The sequence below is a fragment of the Sphaerodactylus townsendi genome, linkage group LG13 (genome assembly GCF_021028975.2).
Source record: "Sphaerodactylus townsendi isolate TG3544 linkage group LG13, MPM_Stown_v2.3, whole genome shotgun sequence".
In the NCBI taxonomy this organism is placed as follows: Eukaryota; Metazoa; Chordata; class Lepidosauria; order Squamata; family Sphaerodactylidae; genus Sphaerodactylus; species Sphaerodactylus townsendi.
Genome location: NC_059437.1, coordinates 4,043,157 through 4,062,438, shown reverse-complemented (window position 1 = coordinate 4,062,438; position 19,282 = coordinate 4,043,157). Strand labels below are relative to the sequence as shown.

The 19,282-nt window shown below is 47.3% G+C and overlaps 1 protein-coding gene across 4 annotated transcripts in view; it reads right to left on the bottom strand.

The window, feature by feature from the left end:
- The window catches only part of CAPN6 (calpain 6), an 89,208-nt gene that overhangs the window by 23,859 nt on the left and 46,067 nt on the right, over positions 1–19,282 (bottom strand). For 3 of the 4 annotated variants that reach the window (XM_048515129.1, XM_048515127.1, XM_048515130.1), the window contains exons 3-6: positions 14,554–14,685; positions 10,963–11,171; positions 7,585–7,777; positions 1,279–1,472 (exon numbers count right to left, since the gene is read on the bottom strand). In XM_048515129.1, the coding sequence (XP_048371086.1) occupies positions 1,279–1,472; positions 7,585–7,777; positions 10,963–11,171; positions 14,554–14,685 (728 nt within the window). The remainder of the gene's footprint in view (positions 1–1,278; positions 1,473–7,584; positions 7,778–10,962; positions 11,172–14,553; positions 14,686–19,282) is intronic. The other variant, XM_048515131.1, reaches the window with a different exon arrangement.

The following is a 19,282-nucleotide window of genomic DNA, read 5'->3' as shown; positions in this document are numbered from 1 at the left end:
ATTGCCTATCAAAAGAGTGGCCAACCTATGGTGCTCCAGATGTGCATGGACTACAGATGTGCATGGACTACAATCCCCATCAGCCAATTGGCCATGCTGGCAGGGGCTGATGGGATTTGTTGTCCATGAACATCTGGAGCGCCGCAGGTTGCAGACCTCTGCTTTATACCCTACCTTTCTCCTCAAAGCAGCCAGTCAAATGCAGCAAGCAAATAGCAGGCAAATGCCAGTCTGGTCTCCTCCATGTTATCGTTACAACAACACTGTTAGCAGGTTAGGCTGAGAGCGTGGGATTGGCCGAAGGTCACCCAGCAAACTTACATGGAAGAGCAGGGATTCAAGCATGGTAGACCAGGAATTCTCCTTGGTCTTAGGCTCATTACGCACAAGGTGTCTGCCATGTGGCAGGAGCGAATGTCTGTCACGGCAAGATTTCCTGTCTAAAGGTATTTCCCCGAGCTCCACTTTCAATTTCCATTCTCCCTGCACCAAGTGACACTGCTGGCTTTTCCCCCCGAAGCAGGACCAACCCCCTGGGCCATGATACAGCCTTTTCCCCCTGCATGGCTCTGCAGATAGGAGCCGGGGAAGGCGTTTTCGAGAATCGTGTTTTATGTGTGATTCTCTAGTTTTAACGTGGCTCACAGCTGCGACTGTTCACTCAGCAGCAGCGCTGAGCCACATTGAAACAAAAGAATTGCACATAATATGATTCTCTGAAACCCCAGGTTGTGGGGGAGAATGTGGAGTGGATCCACGTTAGGATCAGGATACGTGCAAAGTCCGTCCCCCCCAACCAGGGTTTTCTACCTGTGTTATCCCGGTTTAACTGGCCCATGCAGAAAAGACCCTAGATACAATCCCCCTGACAATTGGTCAGTCGGACAGCCATTGCTTACATGTTAGTGAGCACGGACATCTGAAGTTATAAAGTTAACTCTGTCTCTTTGTTTGAGCAGACATGACCCCAGAGAGCAGACATGTTGATGTGTAACAGGAAAGAAAGGATTTCTTATTTTATCTGCATGTAACCCTCCCTTTATAGTTAGAAAATTCATGTATAAAAAGCAACTGAGAAATCTGTCTCTTCTGTTCTACTCTGCTAACACTTCCTTCCTTCCTTCCTTCCTTCCTTCCTTCCTTCCTTCCTTCCTTTGTTTCTTCCTTCTTTCCATTCCTTCCTTTGTTTCTTCCTTCTTTCCTTTCACCTCCGTATAAGAGCATGGAACCGAAAGTGACAAGCTAATCCTTCAGGGCCCCAAAGGACTCGATGCTCACTCATCGCTCCATGCGCCATTCCACTCCTTCTTCCCCCAGGGATTCCTCAGTCGGATCATGAAGAGTTTCTCAGACTTGACGCAGGGCAGCAGTTTGTCTCCGAGGGCCACCTTCCGGATCGCTGTCACCGCGTAGGCGTGGCCCTGGATCAAACCCATGGCGGTTTCGGCCTCGAAATCGCGGGCGGTTAAAGGCTGGGGCAGGAGAAAAAGACGAACGGACACGAGCATGAAAAGCACATAATCTAAATCTTCCCCTTCCTCTTAAACATGATCCTACGTTCTTTCATCAGTGCTAAGTATAGATGTTGCTGACTATTGGTCAGGGTTTTATGCACAGCTTAGTAGTAGAATGATTTAATGCTCTTCTCCATTATGCAGCAGAGTTGAGGCCTGTCAGAGATGAAGAGGCAAGACTGCAGGTTCTGCATCCGTCAGCGATATCAAAGCTTTCGCATAACATTTTCGTATCCCATCAGCGCGGATGGTCTTAAAAGGGGATTAGACAGATTCCTGGAGGAGAACTCCATGAATGGCTACAAGACGTGGCAAGTAAAGGGAGCTGCCAGATACAATGAACCTTTGAGTGCCAGTGCCAGGGGGCAACATCAAGGGAAGGCCTCCATGTCTCTGTGTCCTACGTTGACCCTCTGGGCTTTCTCGCTGGTCACCGTGAGCTACAGAGTGTTGGATTAGATCAGGGGTGGGCAATTATTTTTTCCATGGGGCCGCATAGGAAACAGAAAATATTGTGGAGGGCCGGGCCAAAAGGCTGAACTCAATTCTGCATAATAGGGGCTGATAAGTGACAGACAGGTGTACAGATCAACTTGAGATCAGTGGCAACAGTTCTGCATACAACACTATTTGGCACAAAGAATCACAGGCTTAACCTACCTGGATAGTTGTCCACTGTGACAATCAAGCAAGTGGGGAGACTAAAGTCCCTTGACCTACTTTTTTCATCGACTGGTGCTTTTGAAAGCCCCACAGAAGCCGGGAGGGTGAGGCGCTTTTGAGAGGCGGTTTTGAAAGCCCCGCAGAAGCCGGCAGCCAAGGCAACTGGCTTCTGCGGGGCTTTCAAAGGAGGGGAACGCCCCAGAAGCCACTGCACGAGGGGCGTGGCCTTTCTCAGAGACCCTTTCCGGTGCAGTGGCAAGGTGAGGGGGGAAGGGGGAGGGTTAGTGGAAGAATGAGCAGCGCGGTTCTAAACAGGTCCTCTTAGGCCAGGGCCAGGTCTGTCATACGGGCCAAGATCCGGCGGGCCGGATGTGGCCCGCGGGCCGTATAATGCCCAGGTCTGGATTAGATGGACTTCCGCTCTGATCCAGCAGGGGCCCCTTGTTATGTTCAATTAATAGAGTACATGTGCTCCCAACAGCATTCACCAAATACGGACCGAAAAATCATGTGACACACGTGTGCTGCACAGTGGCTTGTGTATATTACAAATATATTTTTCAGTGTATAAACATGCATAAAATGCAATTGCTATTACTAAATCTTTGCTCTCATTATGGATCACTGACGAAGGCAATCGAAAAGCTAACAAACGCGTGCAGCTTCTGCAATGTTTATTCCGATGTGGATGCGTGGCTCCTTTAACCAGCCTGCGTAACATTACTCCGGAGGGAGATGCAATCATAACAATATTGCCTCCATTCATGAAAATGGGGATCGTGTTTACACCTGAAAGAAAATAATTCATGAATTTAAAGACAATGATTCAGTCCCCGATTTGAAGTATAACATCTATGGCAAGAGACAACAGACAAGGTTATAAGCCTTTATTGAGGTGAACTGTGTTGATAACATAGAAGAAGAAGAAGAAGAAGAAGAAGAAGAAGAAGAAGAAGAAGAAGAAGAAGAAGAAAAAGAAGAAGAAGAAGAAGAAGAGGAGGAGGAGTTTGGATTTATATCACCCCTTTCTCTCCTGTAGGAGACTCAAAGGGGCTGACAATCTCCTTGCCCTTCCCCCCTCACAACAAGCACCCTGTGAGGTAGGTGGGGCTGAGAGAGCTCCGAGAAGCTGTGACTAGCCCAAGGTCACCCAGCTGGCGTGTGTGGGAGTGTACAGGCTAATCTGAATTCCCCAGATCAACCTCCACAGCTCAGGCGGCAGAGCTGGGAATCAAACCCGGTTCCTCCAGATTAGATCCACGAGCTCTTAACCTCCTACGCCACTGCTGAAGGAGGTTGTTTGACTGCATCGGTGTTACTGAAGTTCTCCCATCGGAGATATTTGTAATGAGAGAAAAGATTTAGTAATAGCAATTGCATTTTATGTATGTTTATACACTGAAAAAATATTTGTAATATACACACGCCACTGTGTAGCACACGTGTGTTACGTGATTTTTCGGTCCGATTTGGTGAATGCCCCTTGTTATGTTCTCGCGTGCTGCATTTCTCAGTAGATGCTTCAAATCTTGATTATTTCTGCACTTGATTCTTTAGGAAATGGGAAAAATTCCTGAGTTCGAGGAAATGGTTCCACAGTAAAACCAAAACAAAAAAATGCAACTTGACAAATTTTCTCTCAAGGCCATTCCTTGCTTGGTTTTATAGCATCTGATATTGGCAGAAAAGATGTTGCTTGACAAAAATCTGGGGACATTGTAGCTTGACACAAAAATAAAAACTTTAGGTTGACATTCCCAATGAAAACTTCTGCTTAGTCAATACAAATAGATTTACACCCTTCTAATGGGCTTAGTAATGACTCAGTTCTTGCACGTTTACATTTAATGGGCTTAGAAAGGTATAATTCTGCTTCGGGTTGTGAATTGCCTAGGCCCCTTCCGCACATGCAGAATAATGCACTCTCAATCCACTTACACAATTGTTTGCAAGTGGATTTTGCTGTTCCGCACTGTAAAATCCAGCTGCAAAGTGCATTGAAAGTGGATTGAATGTGTGGAAGAGGCCTGACGGCGTTTCCCCACTCACCACGACCCCCCCCTATGCCGCGGACTGCTCTCAGCGTGTGTCATTTCTGGCGCGCGCCCAGGCATCCCCACAACCCCGCGCTCTGCGCGGGGTCATCAAAAGGCGCCGTTTACAAGAGTGCCAGGAATGACGTGTGCTGAGGGGGCGTGACAGCGTCAGCGTCGGGGCGGCTGCGTTGTCGCCGCCCCTGTTGTGGGGAGTGCCGGGGGACCCCGCACTACTTGAGGAGAGTAGCGCGGGGCTTAAGGTAAGTGGGGAAAGGCCCTTAGTTATTTTGTATTGCATTTGTATCCTAATATTGCTAGGATACCTTTTTTCCTCATTTCTTCAATGTTTTCTCAAAGATATTCTGGGCAGCCCAATCCAAGAGGGGAAGGGGAAAATCAGCTTTTGGAACCAGTACAGGGGTGCACCAATGTGTTTCCCACCCTACCGGCATAAATGCCACTTATGTCAGTGGGGAAGGCAAACAGGGCAGCAGGTGGGTGCCCAACCAGGACAGCTCAGGGGTGCCCAACCAGGAAAAACCTGCCATCTAAACAGCTGCACTGACCTAAAGTCTAATGCCAGCATGACTGGGGGCAGGCTAGGAGTATTTCCAGGGTTGAAGTTGACGTTACTCAACTTCCACTGGGCTTTCAGCCTGGAAACACCCCACAGGATAACCCTCGGATGACACGTACGTAAGGTGACCAGATGGTCACCTTTGTAAACTGGGACGGGCGGGTAGGCGGGAGCGCCCCAGAAGGCAGTGCGACAGCCTCCCGTGCACGCGGCCACAGGAGCGCACTGCCTTCTGGGGCACTCCCCAGTTTCCTGCCCTGAAACCAGGAGAGCCCCAGAAGGCAGTGCGCTCCTGCGGCCGCATGCGCAGGAGGCTGTCTCACTGCCTCCTGGGGCGCACCCCAGAAGGCAGTGCGGCAGCCTTCCAAAAATCGGGACACTTCAAAAAACCCACGGGACGCAGGACAAATTGTTTTAAGGCGGGACTGTCCCGCCAAAAGTGGGACGTCTGGTCACTGTACACGTACGCCACCCAAAAGGGTGATGTAAGTCTGTTTGGGGCTATGGGGGGGGCTTTCAGGCAGCTGAGGTTTCCCTGATCTTTGCTGCCTCCCCTCCCACGCCTGCTGGAAGTCCTCTGGAGGCAGAGCAGGGCCTCTGGACGGAGTCATAAATCTTATTAAAAATTGTCTTCCTGTTTGGTTTGAGATCCTTGTGATCAGAGATCTGTTTTAGACAGCTTCCTCTTATATTCAACATCATGATTTGCAAGGTATGAAATCACATTAAAACACCTGGCTTCAAACAACAGTATGACAACATCTGGATCAGAATTAACCAGAATCTCCTGTCTAACCTCGGAAGCATCATTAAGCCAAATGAAACGAACTTTCCGAACTGAGCTGGCTAGGTAGCAATCTGTCTGTTCTGGTGGGGCTCTGATTTCTTCCGCTGTACTTTGCTTTCTGTTTCCATGTCCCGGGGGCAGTGAGGGAGGGGGCATTGAGGGAAAGGGAGTGACCCAGCTGTTATGGGCTGGACAGGCTCGCTGACAACCAGTTCAAACCGCATGACTGTCATCCATGACTGCTACTGCAATGCACAGAATTTCCCTCAGCCAAATAGCTAGCTCACTGGCTTGGGTAGGGCTCTTGGCCAGTAGATGCTGGGGTATCCCTTACTGCCATTCTGTTGAAGGCAGGAGGGAATGCCTTGCTCACAGTGAGGAGAGTCCTGTCCAAAATATTTATCAATATTTGTCTATATCCTTTTATTTCTTTATGTAAAAAATATACGTTCTGAAACTCTAAACAGGACAAAAAAATCTCCCTCTGATGACACCCTGTAGTCAAGTCTAAAATGTATTGTCGAAGGCTTTCATGGTCGGAATCACTGGGGTGTTGGAAACAATGGGGGATGGGGGCACTCCCTTTCGGAGTCCATAACTTTGGACTCCCTAAACCAAACCTCACCAAACCTGGGTCAGATCATCAGGAGAGTCTCCCAAAAAAAATCCCTGAAATTTTGATGCTGCTAGTCTAAAATCTGCACCCCCTGCAGGCCAAAAACGAAAAAACACTGAAAATACGAAATCCCCCACTAACGAACCTGCAATTTTGTCGCCCACCACAAGGCGGCGCCCTGGGCAACTGCCCATTTTGCCTCTGATTTCCTCGCAGGGGACTGATCTTTCTAGTCTGGAGATCAGTTGTAATACCAAAAGAATTCCCAGCCCAACCTTTATGTTGCAACCCTACTCAAAATCCGAAGCCTTTGAGATCCAAAAGGACCCCTCTCTCTTACAGAGGGTTAAACCAGTTAGAAGCCCTGGAATATATCTGCACCCCTTTGCCGAAGAGATGGCTTTCAACAAAACCGCAGGGAAGGGAAGCTAAGCAGCCAAGCTGTTTTCTCGCCCTCAAATCAGTGGCGACTGCCAGGTCTCCAGCGGACTCCCATGACAACAGCTCATAGAGAATCAGTTCATCAGTTATCCTGAGATCCCCAGGCATTTCCCATGGCTCTCACATGCGCCACAAATCTTCACTTGCGCGCTTCACAAACGAGGCAGTGTGAGTTTCCATGACAGCACTGGCAGGTTATCACACAATGTGTTCTTGTTAAAGCCCTACGCCAGAAAAGACCTCCAATATTCTCAAGGCCGCCTCACCAACACGGACTGCGATCAATTATTTTTATAGATAACTTTTTTCTTTAAAAGGTAATTGCTAAACCAATGTCAGGCCCATGAATGTTCATAGCGCTGAGATGCTGGATGGATTTAGCAGCGCGTCGTCCTCGCTTCTTCAGTGGGCAGACAAAAAGCTCCGCAGTCAGCAAAGCATGGATCCTTTGGCAGGATGTGTGTTCGATCCCGGTGGGAGTTGGTTTCAAGTAGCTGGATCAGAGGCGTAGCTGGGCCAAACTGCGCCCGGTGCGCAGTGTTTTTTCCACCCCATGGCCCCCCTGTGGTGCCCCCCGCCCCCCACGTGCCACACACCCCGCCCCCCTTCCCACACTTCCCTACATTCCTTTTCTATTTCTAGTACTTTTTGAGGCTGAAAAAAGCGGCCTCTTCACAGTTCAGGGAAAAACTGCCTGATGAACTGTACTTCCCAGGAGACCTCTGGAGCACCATAGATTGGCCACCCCAAATTTAGAGGGATCCCCAGATAGAGAGAGGGACATGGCTTATTTGCTACACTGCTGAGGTTTGGATATTCGATGTTGATTAATCTGCTTTTTAAGGTTTGAAAAGCTTCCTTTGAAAAGTATTCGACAGAATACCTCTAGCAACTCTTTGTGTGAGGCTCCCACTGCCTCTCTCCTGCCGAAGCTTCATCTACGCACCTACCGTGATGTAACAGCTGATCACTCCTCCTCTTCTGTGGGCTTTCAGCACATCTTCAAAGAGCCTCATCTGCTCCCCAATGTCCCAGCCGTATTTCCCCTTGGTCATGTCGATGGACTCTGCCACTGCTCCGGTGAAATCCACAACGGCTTCCGCAGTGTTGCCACCATCCAAGGCTTCGTAACACCCAGCCACCCTGGAAAAGGCATAGAAGAAATGCAGGGCGTATCTGTACGTACTCAATGGTCAACTGGTGGGCTTACTCCCTCCGACCCTCCAGCATTTTTACATGAAAATAGAGTACACTGGAAGTTAAGTTGTTGCAGCTATGTGGAGATTGTGATTTCAAGTTGGGAACTACAGGCAAGTGGGTCTTCTGACCACCTCCACCTCAGGGGCAGAGTGAGGGGGAACTGCGCCCAGGGCACACATTTGCCCTGCTTCCCTGCCACACCCCCGCTCACCGCCGCTCTGCCGTGGAATGCCCCCGCCCAGCCCCCACCCTACCCACGCACAGCACGTGCCTGGGGCAAGATGCCCCACCCTATCCCCTGGCAGCTACGCCACTGCTCCACCTACAGCACCATTAAGGTCACCATGCACACATAAACCATTCCACAAACATGCATGCCACGCCCCTGTTTTCACATCGGTGGCTTTATACTGTTACTTGATGCAAGGCTCACAGTAGAAAACAGAATGGTAGATCTCTTGTCTTTCTGAGGTGCTTGAAGGACTCAGCAGGTTCTTCAAACACTTCCAAAAGCTGCCATCTTGGCATGCAAGATGCCTCCAGGTGTGGGTGGTGGGCACAGCATGGCTCGGGATGATCTTGGGAGCAGAACTCAGCTGAGAGCAGAACAGAGGGGCATGGGGCTACTTTGGTGATGGTTCACCACTAATTAGAAACTGGGGCTCTAGGCTGGATTTCAGTAAAGGAAGAAGTTTGTCCCATTCCTGTTGAAATGCTAAATTTCTCCGTTGTAAACCAAAGCAGTTAAAATCATATTGCCCATTATTTATTTCTTATTCTTTTTGGGTTGCATGTAAAGACTCAACATGGCACTTGGAAATACAAGTTCCAGGTCATGTTTAGCCAGAAGTTCAGTTGGTGACATTCGCTGAGACCCTATATGATATAACAGGGCTGCTGACGTGAAGATAAAATGCAGGTATGCAGTTGGTAGCAGGCACAGTGCTCAATAGCCGAAGTCAACACAGGAAGGAAGGATGTGTTATCTCAGGGGATCTCTCTCTTTACATTTACCACATCGATGAATGACTGCTATGTACTCCTAGGGGGAAAAAGCAAAGCAAACTCCTTGGAGATATTGCTACAGTGAGGGCAAAACAGTTTGAACCGCTTTGTTCTGCACACAGTGACCAATATCAGTGAGGGCAAAACAGTTTGAACCGGCTGTTCCAAGTACTACTAAAGTGACCACATCAGTGAGGGAAAACAGTTTGAACCGCTTTGTTCTGCACACAGTGACCAATATCAGCGAGGGCAAAACAGTTTGAACCGCTTTGTTCTGCACACAGTGACCAATATCAGCGAGGGCAAAACAGTTTGAACCGCTTTGTTCTGCACACAGTGACCAATATCAGTGAGGGCAAAACAGTTTGAACCGCTTTGTTCTGCACACAGTGACCAATATCAGTGAGGGCAAAACAGTTTGAACCGCTTTGTTCGGCAATATTGCGACCAATATCAGTGAGGGCAAAACAGTTTTGAACCGGCTTTGTTCGGCACAATAATGCGACCAATAATCAATTGAGGGCAAAACAGTTTGAACTTTGTTCTGCAATACTACCAATATCAGTGAGGGCAAAACAGTTTGAACAACTTTGTTCTGCACACAGTGACCAATATCAGCGAGGGCAAAACAGTTTGAACCGCTTTGTTCTGCACACAGTGACCAATATCAGTGAGGGAAAACAGTTTGAACCGCTGAAATTCTGCAATAATAGTGACCAATATCAGGGCAAAACAGTTTGAACCGCTTTGTTCTGCACACCACAGTGACCAATATCAGTTTAGGGCAAAACAGTTTGAACCGCTTTGTTCTGGCAATTAATTGTGACCAATATCAGTGAGGGCAAAACAGTTTGAACCGCTTTGTTCTGCACACAGTGACCAATATCAGTGAGGGCAAAACAGTTTGAACCGCTTTGTTCTGCACACAGTGACCAATATCAGTGAGGGAAAACAGTTTGAACCGCTTTGTTCTGCACACAGTGACCAATATCAGCGAGGGCAAAACAGTTTGAACAGCTTTGTTCTGCACACAGTGACCAATATCAGTGAGGGCAAAACAGTTTGAACCGCTTTGTTCTGCAATAACAGTGACCAATATCAGTGGAGGGAAAACAGTTTGAACCGGCTTTGTGTTCTATGCACACAGTGACCAATATCAGTGGAGAGGGCAAAACAGTTTGAACAGCTTTGTTCTGCACACAGTGACCAATATCAGCGAGGGCAAAACAGTTTGAACCGCTTTGTTCTGCACACAGTGACCAATATCAGCGAGGGCAAAACAGTTTGAACCGCTTTGTTCTGCACACAGTGACCAATATCAGTGAGGGCAAAACAGTTTGAACAACTTTGTTCTGCACACAGTGACCAATATCAGTGAGGGCAAAACAGTTTGAACCGCTTTGTTCTGCACACAGTGACCAATATCAGTGAGGGAAAACAGTTTGAACCGCTTTGTTCTGCACACAGTGACCAATATCAGCGAGGAGGCAAAACAGTTTGAACAGCACAGTACACCTGATGACCAATATCAGCGAGGCAAACAGTTTGAACGGCTTTGATTTCTGCACACACAGTATTGACCAATATCGAGCTGGAGGGCAAAACAGTTTGAACCGCTTTGTTCTGCACACAGTGACCAATATCAGCGAGGGCAAAACAGTTTGAACCGCTTTGTTCTGCACACAGTGACCAATATCAGTGAGGGCAAAACAGTTTGAACCGCTTTGTTCTGCACACAGTGACCAATATCAGTGAGGGCAAAACAGTTTGAACCGCTTTGTTCGGCACACAGTGACCAATATCAGTGAGGGCAAAACAGTTTGAACCGCTTTGTTCTGCACACAATGACCAATATCAGTGAGGGCAAAACAGTTTGAACAACTTTGTTCAACCCCCCTCCCCCTCCCAGTTGCCAGGGTACCAAGCAACCCTACTTTGTTTAGTTGTTTTAGCTTCTATGGGGAATTCAGGCTCGATCAGCTCTGGAACCCACTTATTTGCCTTTTAGGTCGTCCTTGTATCTGTTAACTCTCCTCCCAAATCAGCGGCATTTAAAATTAAGAGTGTTATTTACTGCATGGTGAAAGAAGTGAAAGCACACAGTGCTATGGCCAATCACGTACTTGGCATACGCCTTCTCCAGAAGCGCACTCCAGAATTCGTTGCGCTCCTTAGAATGGCAGAAAACCAGTTCGCCATTGACCGTTGGCAGCCGATCATCAACAACCACATCGATCCATTTCCCGAAACACCAGAAATTGAAGTGAAATATTCCTGCGTATTTCTCTGGCCTCCGTGGGTCCCATTCCTGTTCTTTCGCCTTGGGAATTACCTGGTGCAACAGAAACGGAATGTCAGATTTTTGTTTCACCCCCAGTTTATTAGGTCAATCCGATTGTTTTATTCCAACGCAAAAGCAAGGATTTGTTAGCTGGAATTCTAACTGGCAAAGCAGAAGTTTGTAATCATAAGAGAATAAAAACAACACATGAAAAATCCATTCATCAGCCAGCAGTAACCAGGGGCATAACGAGGCAAACTGTAGCCCTGAGCAAAACCTGAGTTGGATGCCTCCCCCCCCCCCCCATGGGCGGCCACTCCACCACGACCAATTTTTTTTGCACCAGGACATTGGTGCCTGCAGGGGGTGCATTTTTAGAAACATCAAGACCACAATTGCAGCATATCATCAGGAGACTGTCTTTAAGCTACCCCCCAAGTTTGGTGAGGTTTGGTTCAAGGAGTCCAAAGTTATGGACTCCCAAAGTGGGTGCCCCATCCCCCATTGTTTCCAATGGGAGCTAATAGGAGATGGGGGCTACAGTTTTGAGGGTCCATAACTTTGGCCCCCCTGAACCAAACTGCACCAAACCTGGGGGGTAGCATGAGGACAGTCTCCTGATGATACACTGAAATTTTGGTGCCGCTAGCCTAACAACTGCGCTCCCTGCAGGCCAAAAATGAAAAACCACTAAAAATACCCAAAAACGAACCCTGCATTTTGATGCCCGCACGAGGTGGTGCCCTGGGCAGCTGCCCACCTTGCCCGATGGGCATTGCGCCCCTGGCAGTAACAGCCACATTTTTGTCTTCTATCTGGAACAGTGCCATTTGGCAGATAATGGGGGCAAAATTAACCGGAAACACTTAAAATGTTTCTAGAAATCATCTGCTCGATTTGGGGAGAGGACGCCGAAAACACTGTCACAGCCTGCATAGGGGCCTAGGATTGGCTGAACTTTGGCATTTTGTATAGGATGGGCATATTATTATTATTTTTTAAGGAGGGGATCAAGACTAACATTTTAAAGCCCACACGTTTTCCCTTATAACTCTGCAACGAAAGCTAATTTTAAAAAGGAAACGTGAGAACTGGCTCATTGTTGCAATAGCTCTTTACAGTGTTGTAGTAATTTAGGTATCACTTTTTTTAAAAAAATGCCTTGTAGTGGAAGGAGAAGGGAAATAGCAGCCACAGCTGGAGGCAAGGAAAGTACAGCACCCACCCACCCCTTTCTGGATGCTCCTTTGCCACTACGAACACCTTGGAATGTGAAGCAGCAATGTGAGCTGCAAGGGGTGGAAGCATCCTTGGTGATATTGGGCCAGGCGTTCTCTCTTAAGAGGATTCCTTTAAGGAGAAACCTGATCTCTCCCACTAGGGATGCTTGTAGAATCCCCCTCTGCTGCATTCATCTCCTTGGGTTTTGAGGCTCCCAATTCCCAGAGCACAGCTGAGCTCATCATGTTGGACTCTACGGTTTGGAGAGAGTTGTGTGTCTGGAATGCTAGTGTTGCCAACCTCCAGGTGAGGCCAGCAGATCTCCTGTAATTAAGAACTAGATCTCCAGGTGACCGGGGTCAGTTCCCTTGGGAAAAACAATGGGGCTTTGAACAGTGGATTATATGCAGTGGCGTAGGAGGTCAAGAGCTCGTGTATCTAATCTGCCACCTGAGCTGTGGAGGCTTATCTGGGGAATTCAGATTAGCCTGTACACTCCCACACATGCCAGCTGGGTGACCTTGGGCTAGTCACAGCTTCTCGGAGCTCTCTCAGCCCCACCTACCTCACCGGGTGTTTGTTGTGAGGGGGGAAGGGCAAGGAGATTGTAAGCCCCTTTGAGTCTCCTGCAGGAGAGACGACTTCTTCTTCTTCTTCTTCTTCTTCTTCTTCTTCTTCTTCTTCTTCTTCTTCTTCTTCTTCTTCTTCTTCTTCTTCTTCTTCTTCTTCTTCTTCTTCTTCTTCTTCTTCTTCTTCTTCTTCTTCTTCTTCTTCTTCTTCTTCTTCTTCTTCTTCTTCATTATAGCCTGCTGAGCTCCCCCCCCCGCCCCCAACCCCCCTCCCAAGGTTCCTCTCCCAAAATCTCCAGGTGTTCACAACCCAGAGATGACACCCCTAGGAATGTGTACAACATCAGCAAAAAGAATATAGTTGCCAGCGTCCAGGTTGGGGGGGGGGGGGCGGAGGTTTGCAGATCTCCATACTGTAGAGACCAGCTTCCCTGGAGGAAATGACTACTCTGGAGAGTGGACTCTATGGTATTATACCACACTGATGACTCCCCCCTAGTGAAAACACCCCCTCCCCTCTCTTTATGCCCAGGCATCCCCAGGAATTTCCCGATTCAAAGCTGGCAACTCTAAATAAACCTTAAAATAATACAAAACTTCCCCAGCTAACTTCACAGGGATCCCTGTGTTGTTTGTTTTGTTTTCAAGTTTCAATAGAGTGCACTTTCACTCTTCTGCAACACAAAGAACAAATAAATAATACAAATCTCTCCAAACCAGCCCTGGAGTGTATATATCTATCTATATATTTGACACATAAGCCATTCATTTTGAAAGGGTTTCTTTTTATGTTTCACGTGGGTGCTGGCACATTTCTGTGGCAAGGCAACAAAAGCAAATAAAATATTTTATTACTTCTTTAAAAATGGCTTGTAAGATTTTGAAATATATTTATGAAATCTCACAAGAACTAAAAATATTGCATTGGAAGCTTTCACAACTGGAATCTACCGGCTGTTGTGGGTTTTCTGGTGATGCAGCCCTGGTCTGGTAGCTTTTGCGGCTGGCTTGTGCAGCCATAGATGTGGGTGAAACATTAGGAGCGAAAACTGCCAGACCACGGCCACGCAGCATGGAAAATCTTCAACAACCAGACTAGAAAGAGTCTTTCTTGGATTCCATTTTAGACTTCCTGAAATTATCTTTTATTGCTTGAAGAGAACTGGAGCAGAATCAGCTTTGCAGTGGAAAAAATAATGGAACAAATTTTGGGGGGAGGCCCCCTAAGGGAAACAGAAAAACAGAAAGTTGTGGGGGGGGGGGCATTAAAATCTATATTTCTGCACATTCTAAAGGGATATACTGCAGCAATGTAGATGTGACCACTTTTTGCAAAACAACACGCTCCAGCAACAAGTCCAATTTATCTTCAGCCACCATAAATGGGATAGTCTTTACGGTGCCAGAAGACTCGCTGTGGTCTTCTGTTGCATATTTGGAACGGCACCTTATAATGCCGTTGCTGAAAATGCTCTTTGTTCGCCTCCCCAGACGAAGGGGGGGGGGACAAGAGATGCGGGCGCATCTGCTGGCGAGCTTTATTACTCATCGAAGGCCAAAATGTCTCCGGCACTTTACTATCCTCCACGTAGAGTTTGAGTTTTAAGCCCTGAGGTGTGGCGGGTTGCTCGGTAGCAGGGTACCTTTTGCCAGAGACTGTCCCGGAGAGCCAGACAGGAACAAGCGGCCACAAACCAGCAGTTTCCCAGCTTCCCTTGATGCAAATCGTGGGAGCTGATGCCGTTGACGAACAAGCGAGGATCTTTGCAAAGCTCCTTTAAGGACAAAAGAAAAAATCACCTCAGATTTCAGAGACTTTTAATAGGCAAAAAAACCAAAACAGTTAAAACTACATAAAGATACAGTTAAAAGATAGGCTGACCAGACGTCCCACTTTTGGCGGGACAGTCCCGCCTTAAAACAATTTGTCCCACGTCCGGCGGGTTTTGTCAAGTGTCCCGATTTTTGGAAGGCTGCCGTACTGCCTTCTGGGATGCAAGGCAGTGCGGCAGCCTCCCGCGCGCGGCCACAGGAGCACAGCCTTCTGGGGCGCTCCCGTTTCCCGCCCCGTGACAGGGCGGGAAACTGGAGTGCCCCAGAAGGCAATGTGCTCCTGCGGCTGTGTGCGCGCGTGCAGGCGCGCAGCCACCCACGTACCCGCCCGTCCCGGTTCACGAAGGTGACCATCTGGTCACCTTATTAAAAGAGCATTATTACAAGGCATGCAAAACACGTATGAAGAATGTGGCTACAGCTTTGGATATTTCTACCTCAGGATTATTCAGTAACTTAATCATTTTTATTTTGTTTGGAAGAGACGCAAATCCTGTAGGAAATAATGTAACCAGGTCAGATCTACGATTATTATGTTTAGGGCAGTAAAGCAAAACATGAGCAAGCAAGTCTGGTATATGGAGACAGAACAGGCAGCGTCGTTCAAGATGAGCGATATTAGAAAAACGACCTTGGTTTAAAAGCTGAGGGGAAAGAACTACATCTTGCTCTGGTCATAACCCATCCAAGTTTATAATTACCAGTTGGTCCAGGTAAGTCACACGGTAGAATTTCTGGGGAGTAATTCCAAAAAATAATGGAGGGCAAGAGCTCTGTGTTTTACTCAAAAGAAACTGGTGTTCCTGTTCAAATAGTCTAGCTTTTAGTTGGAGAAATAACTCAGGAGCACTAAGCATTAGTAGAGACTCCCAGGTGAAAAATCACTTTAGGAACAGGAAATTGGCCTTGTCAAACTATCTAGCTAATTTTCTGATTCCTGGACAGGATAGCGTTTACTCTGGCCTTCTTGATGTTCTTCCGCCCATATTCCATGGTGTGCCACTTCATGAGTGTTTATGCTCTTTTACTACCGTGTTTCCCCGAATATAAGACAGTGTCTTATATCAATTTTTGCTCCCAAAGATGCGCTATGTCTTATTTTCAGGGGATGTCTTATTTTTCTGTGTTCTGTTTGTTGGGCATGCTTCCAAACAAAAACTTTGCTACGTCTTACTTTCGGGGGATGCCTTATATTTCGCACTTCAGCAAAACCTCTACTATGTCTTATCTTTAGGGGATGTCTTATATTCGGGGAAACAGGGTACTGGGAAAATTGAAATGGCCGGACATGTGTTGCTGCATTGCCCCTTCTAGGATGACCTTCAATTTATAGAACAACAGGCTCAGCCCGGGCGGGTCCAGGTGTATACTGCCCATTCCATCTCTGAAGCTCTGCCTATGAAGTCAAGTGGACTGGAGGTGGAGTCAGAGTTTAAAGAAGAAGAAGAAGAAGAAGAAGAAGAAGAAGAAGAAGAAGAAGAAGAAGAAGAAGAAGAAGAAGAAGAAGAAGAAGAAGAAGAAGAAGAAGAAGAGTTGAATTTATATCCCCCTTTCTCTCCTGCAAGGAGACTCAAAGAGGCTTACAAACTCCTTTCCCTTACCCCCTAACAACAAACACCCTGTGAGGTGGGCAGGGCTGAGGGAGCTCCAAAGAACTGTGACTAGCTTAAGGTCACCCAGCTGGCATGCGTCGGAGTGCACAAGCTAATCTAGTTCACCAGATAAGCCTCCACAGCTCAAATGGCAGAGCGGGGAATCAATCCCGGTTCTCCAGATTAGAGTGCATCTGTTCTTAACCACTACACCACGCTGGTTCCTGGCCATGCTGAGCTTGCAATTCAATGCCCTTTCCCAGCCCAAACACACATAATTTAGTGACATCAAATTCATAAAATCAGATTTCAATAACAATAACAACCAACATTAAAATTTAAAAATACAATATTCATTATTCCTGTCTATAGGACCCTTGTAAGCCTGTCACCATCATCCCCGTCCCATTATATATCCAGTAACTAATTATGTGAAGTTTTATGCTGGACGCCGCTGTAAATTTGTTTCATTCGCTGTTTTAATTGGGTTTTAATGTGATTGTTTGGTTTTATGATGTTCACCGCCCAAAGCCCTTCGGGGGAGGGGCGGTATATAAAATTGATTATAAATAAATAAATAAATAAATAAATAAATAAATAAATAAATAAATAAATAAATAATTAATCAGGATTGGGAAGGAGGAGGCAGCATCGGGAAGCCAGCAAAATGGAATGGACCAGTGGTGGGATCCAAAAATTTTAGTAACAGGTTCCCATGGTGGTGGGATTCAAACTGTGGCGTAGCCCCAATGGGGCTGGGCGGGGCAAAGGAAGATAGAACTATCTATCAAGGCAGATAGAACCACAAAGGAAACTTTTCCTCCTTGCTCCGAGGAGATTGATCATCTCTCCCCTCTCACCGACCAGGTCAAATGAGGTCACAGCAGTTTCCCCGGAAGTTTCTTCCTGAAGTATTTCTACCACTCAGTTCCTAGGACGAATCTGGAATCCGAAACTGTCCCATCAGAACCCAAGTTCAGGAGAGCCTAATCAAGGCCCTTGATGGTTTACTGAGCGTCTCTCTTTGAAGTGGCATTTCTTGTTGCTTTACTCTCGAGGAGTGCCAGTGTGTGCAGATTCTGACCGCAATTCTATGCTTCCAGCGCCGTGCCTCTGGCTTAATGTTTAGAAATTGTACAACAGTTTATGTAATGGCGAAAAGGGAGACATTGTCGGTTGCTCTGTTTCCTTGATGTCATCATCCTGCTGTTTGTGTGGGGCCTTTGGGGCCAGCGCGCCCTTGAACACACCCACATGCCGGACTGTCTGTCAGGCTGACCTTTGGGATTGTCAGACTGGGACTGACGACAGAAGGCAGACAGAGTTCCCAGGCGCATAATTGCTCTTTTGGACATCACGGCTTTGATAAACTGGCGCAATAAAGCACAATTAGTTTGAACGGGCCAAATGTGAGCGTTCTTGATTTTATTATTTGTTTGAATTTCCTGAGGCAAGTCCAACCCGCCCCCCAAAACCTCACCCATCAAACAGCGGAGCCAACTATTCAGTACGTAAACTTATAAAACAGTTGCAGAGACAAGAAAACTGGGAAACAGAATGCCGTTGATGCAAAAGGAAAATACGCCTCTGGTCTGGGTTATTTTCAGGTGTGAAGGGAGGTCGGGGCCGCTGGGCTCTTGCAGCTCGCTCTGGCCCGAGCCTCCTGCTGAGGGGCTGCTCTGGTAGCTGCAGGCCTCCTGCCCTCCCCGGTCTCGCTCGCTTGCAGGGGGGGGGGAAAGAGGAGGGGTGTGTGGTTGATTTTCCACCCTCCATGGCTAAATGGGCACCTCCCGGGGACATTTGCCCCCACAGTGGTGAGAAGGAGAGAAGAAAAATTTGGATTTATATCTCGCTTTTCTCTTCTGTAAGGAGACTCAACGAGGTTTACAAACTCCTTTTCTCTTCCTCTCCCCACAACAGACCCCTAGTGAGGCAGGTGGGGCTGAGAGAGTTCTGAGAGAACTGTGACTAGCCCAAGGTCACCCAGCGGGCTTCATGTGTAGGAGTGGGGAAACAAATCCAGTTCACCAGTTTAGAGTCCGCCATTCACACGGAGGAGAAGGGAATCAAACCCGGTTCTCTAGATTGGCATGCATCGCTCTTAACCGCTACGGCAGGCAAACTCCATCTGTGGAAACTTTAACTGAGCCCTTCGGGGGAGGGCGGTATATAAATATAATAAACAAACAAACAAACAAACAAACTGGAGGGTGTTATTCAGAGCAAAACAGATTTACCATTCCTCTGCTCTTCCATGATTCTCCTGCAAATCAAACTGTTATACGCTTTGCTGATGTTCATTATAAGGAAAAGATACATTCTCTCAAAAGTCATAAAATGCTGCATTTCCCCCCCTCGTTGAAGGATTTATGAACAATTTTGTAAACAATTTATCGCCCTACAATGGGGTTCGTAAAAGGCACGTCCTCACTGACGTGACGAGACTAGAGTCTATTTGATAGAGAACGCTCCGGGCTTTGGGAGGCATCTCTCCTCTCAGATGGCCATACAAAGTTCAACACCATCTGTGGAGATAAATCTGACAGGTTTATGGCATCTGGGGGGAAAAAGAAAAGAATGCGGCTCACTTTTAGTGTCTATTTTATTAGGACTTTTAAATAAGATGACTAGGTATCCTCTCCCTGCTGCGGCTGTTATTGGAACCCAAGAGGGTGATTTCAGTACATAGCTTAACTCCTAAAAGGGGGGGAAAAGGCATTTTTCTAATCTAAATCCAGGCTTTGGAGATGTGTTCAGTTGGTTTCCTTCTTCCAAAAATAGGCGTAAGTCAGGTTGGGTGGGTTCATCGTGACCTTGAGTGGGTGGCTGGATCCGCTCGCTGTGAACGGAAGATTCCGGCTCCTCTGATGCAGCTCAATAAATGAGAAATGGATGGGAGGGAAAGGGAGAGGAAGGAAACGCAGTACCATTTAAAAGGGGCTTTTGG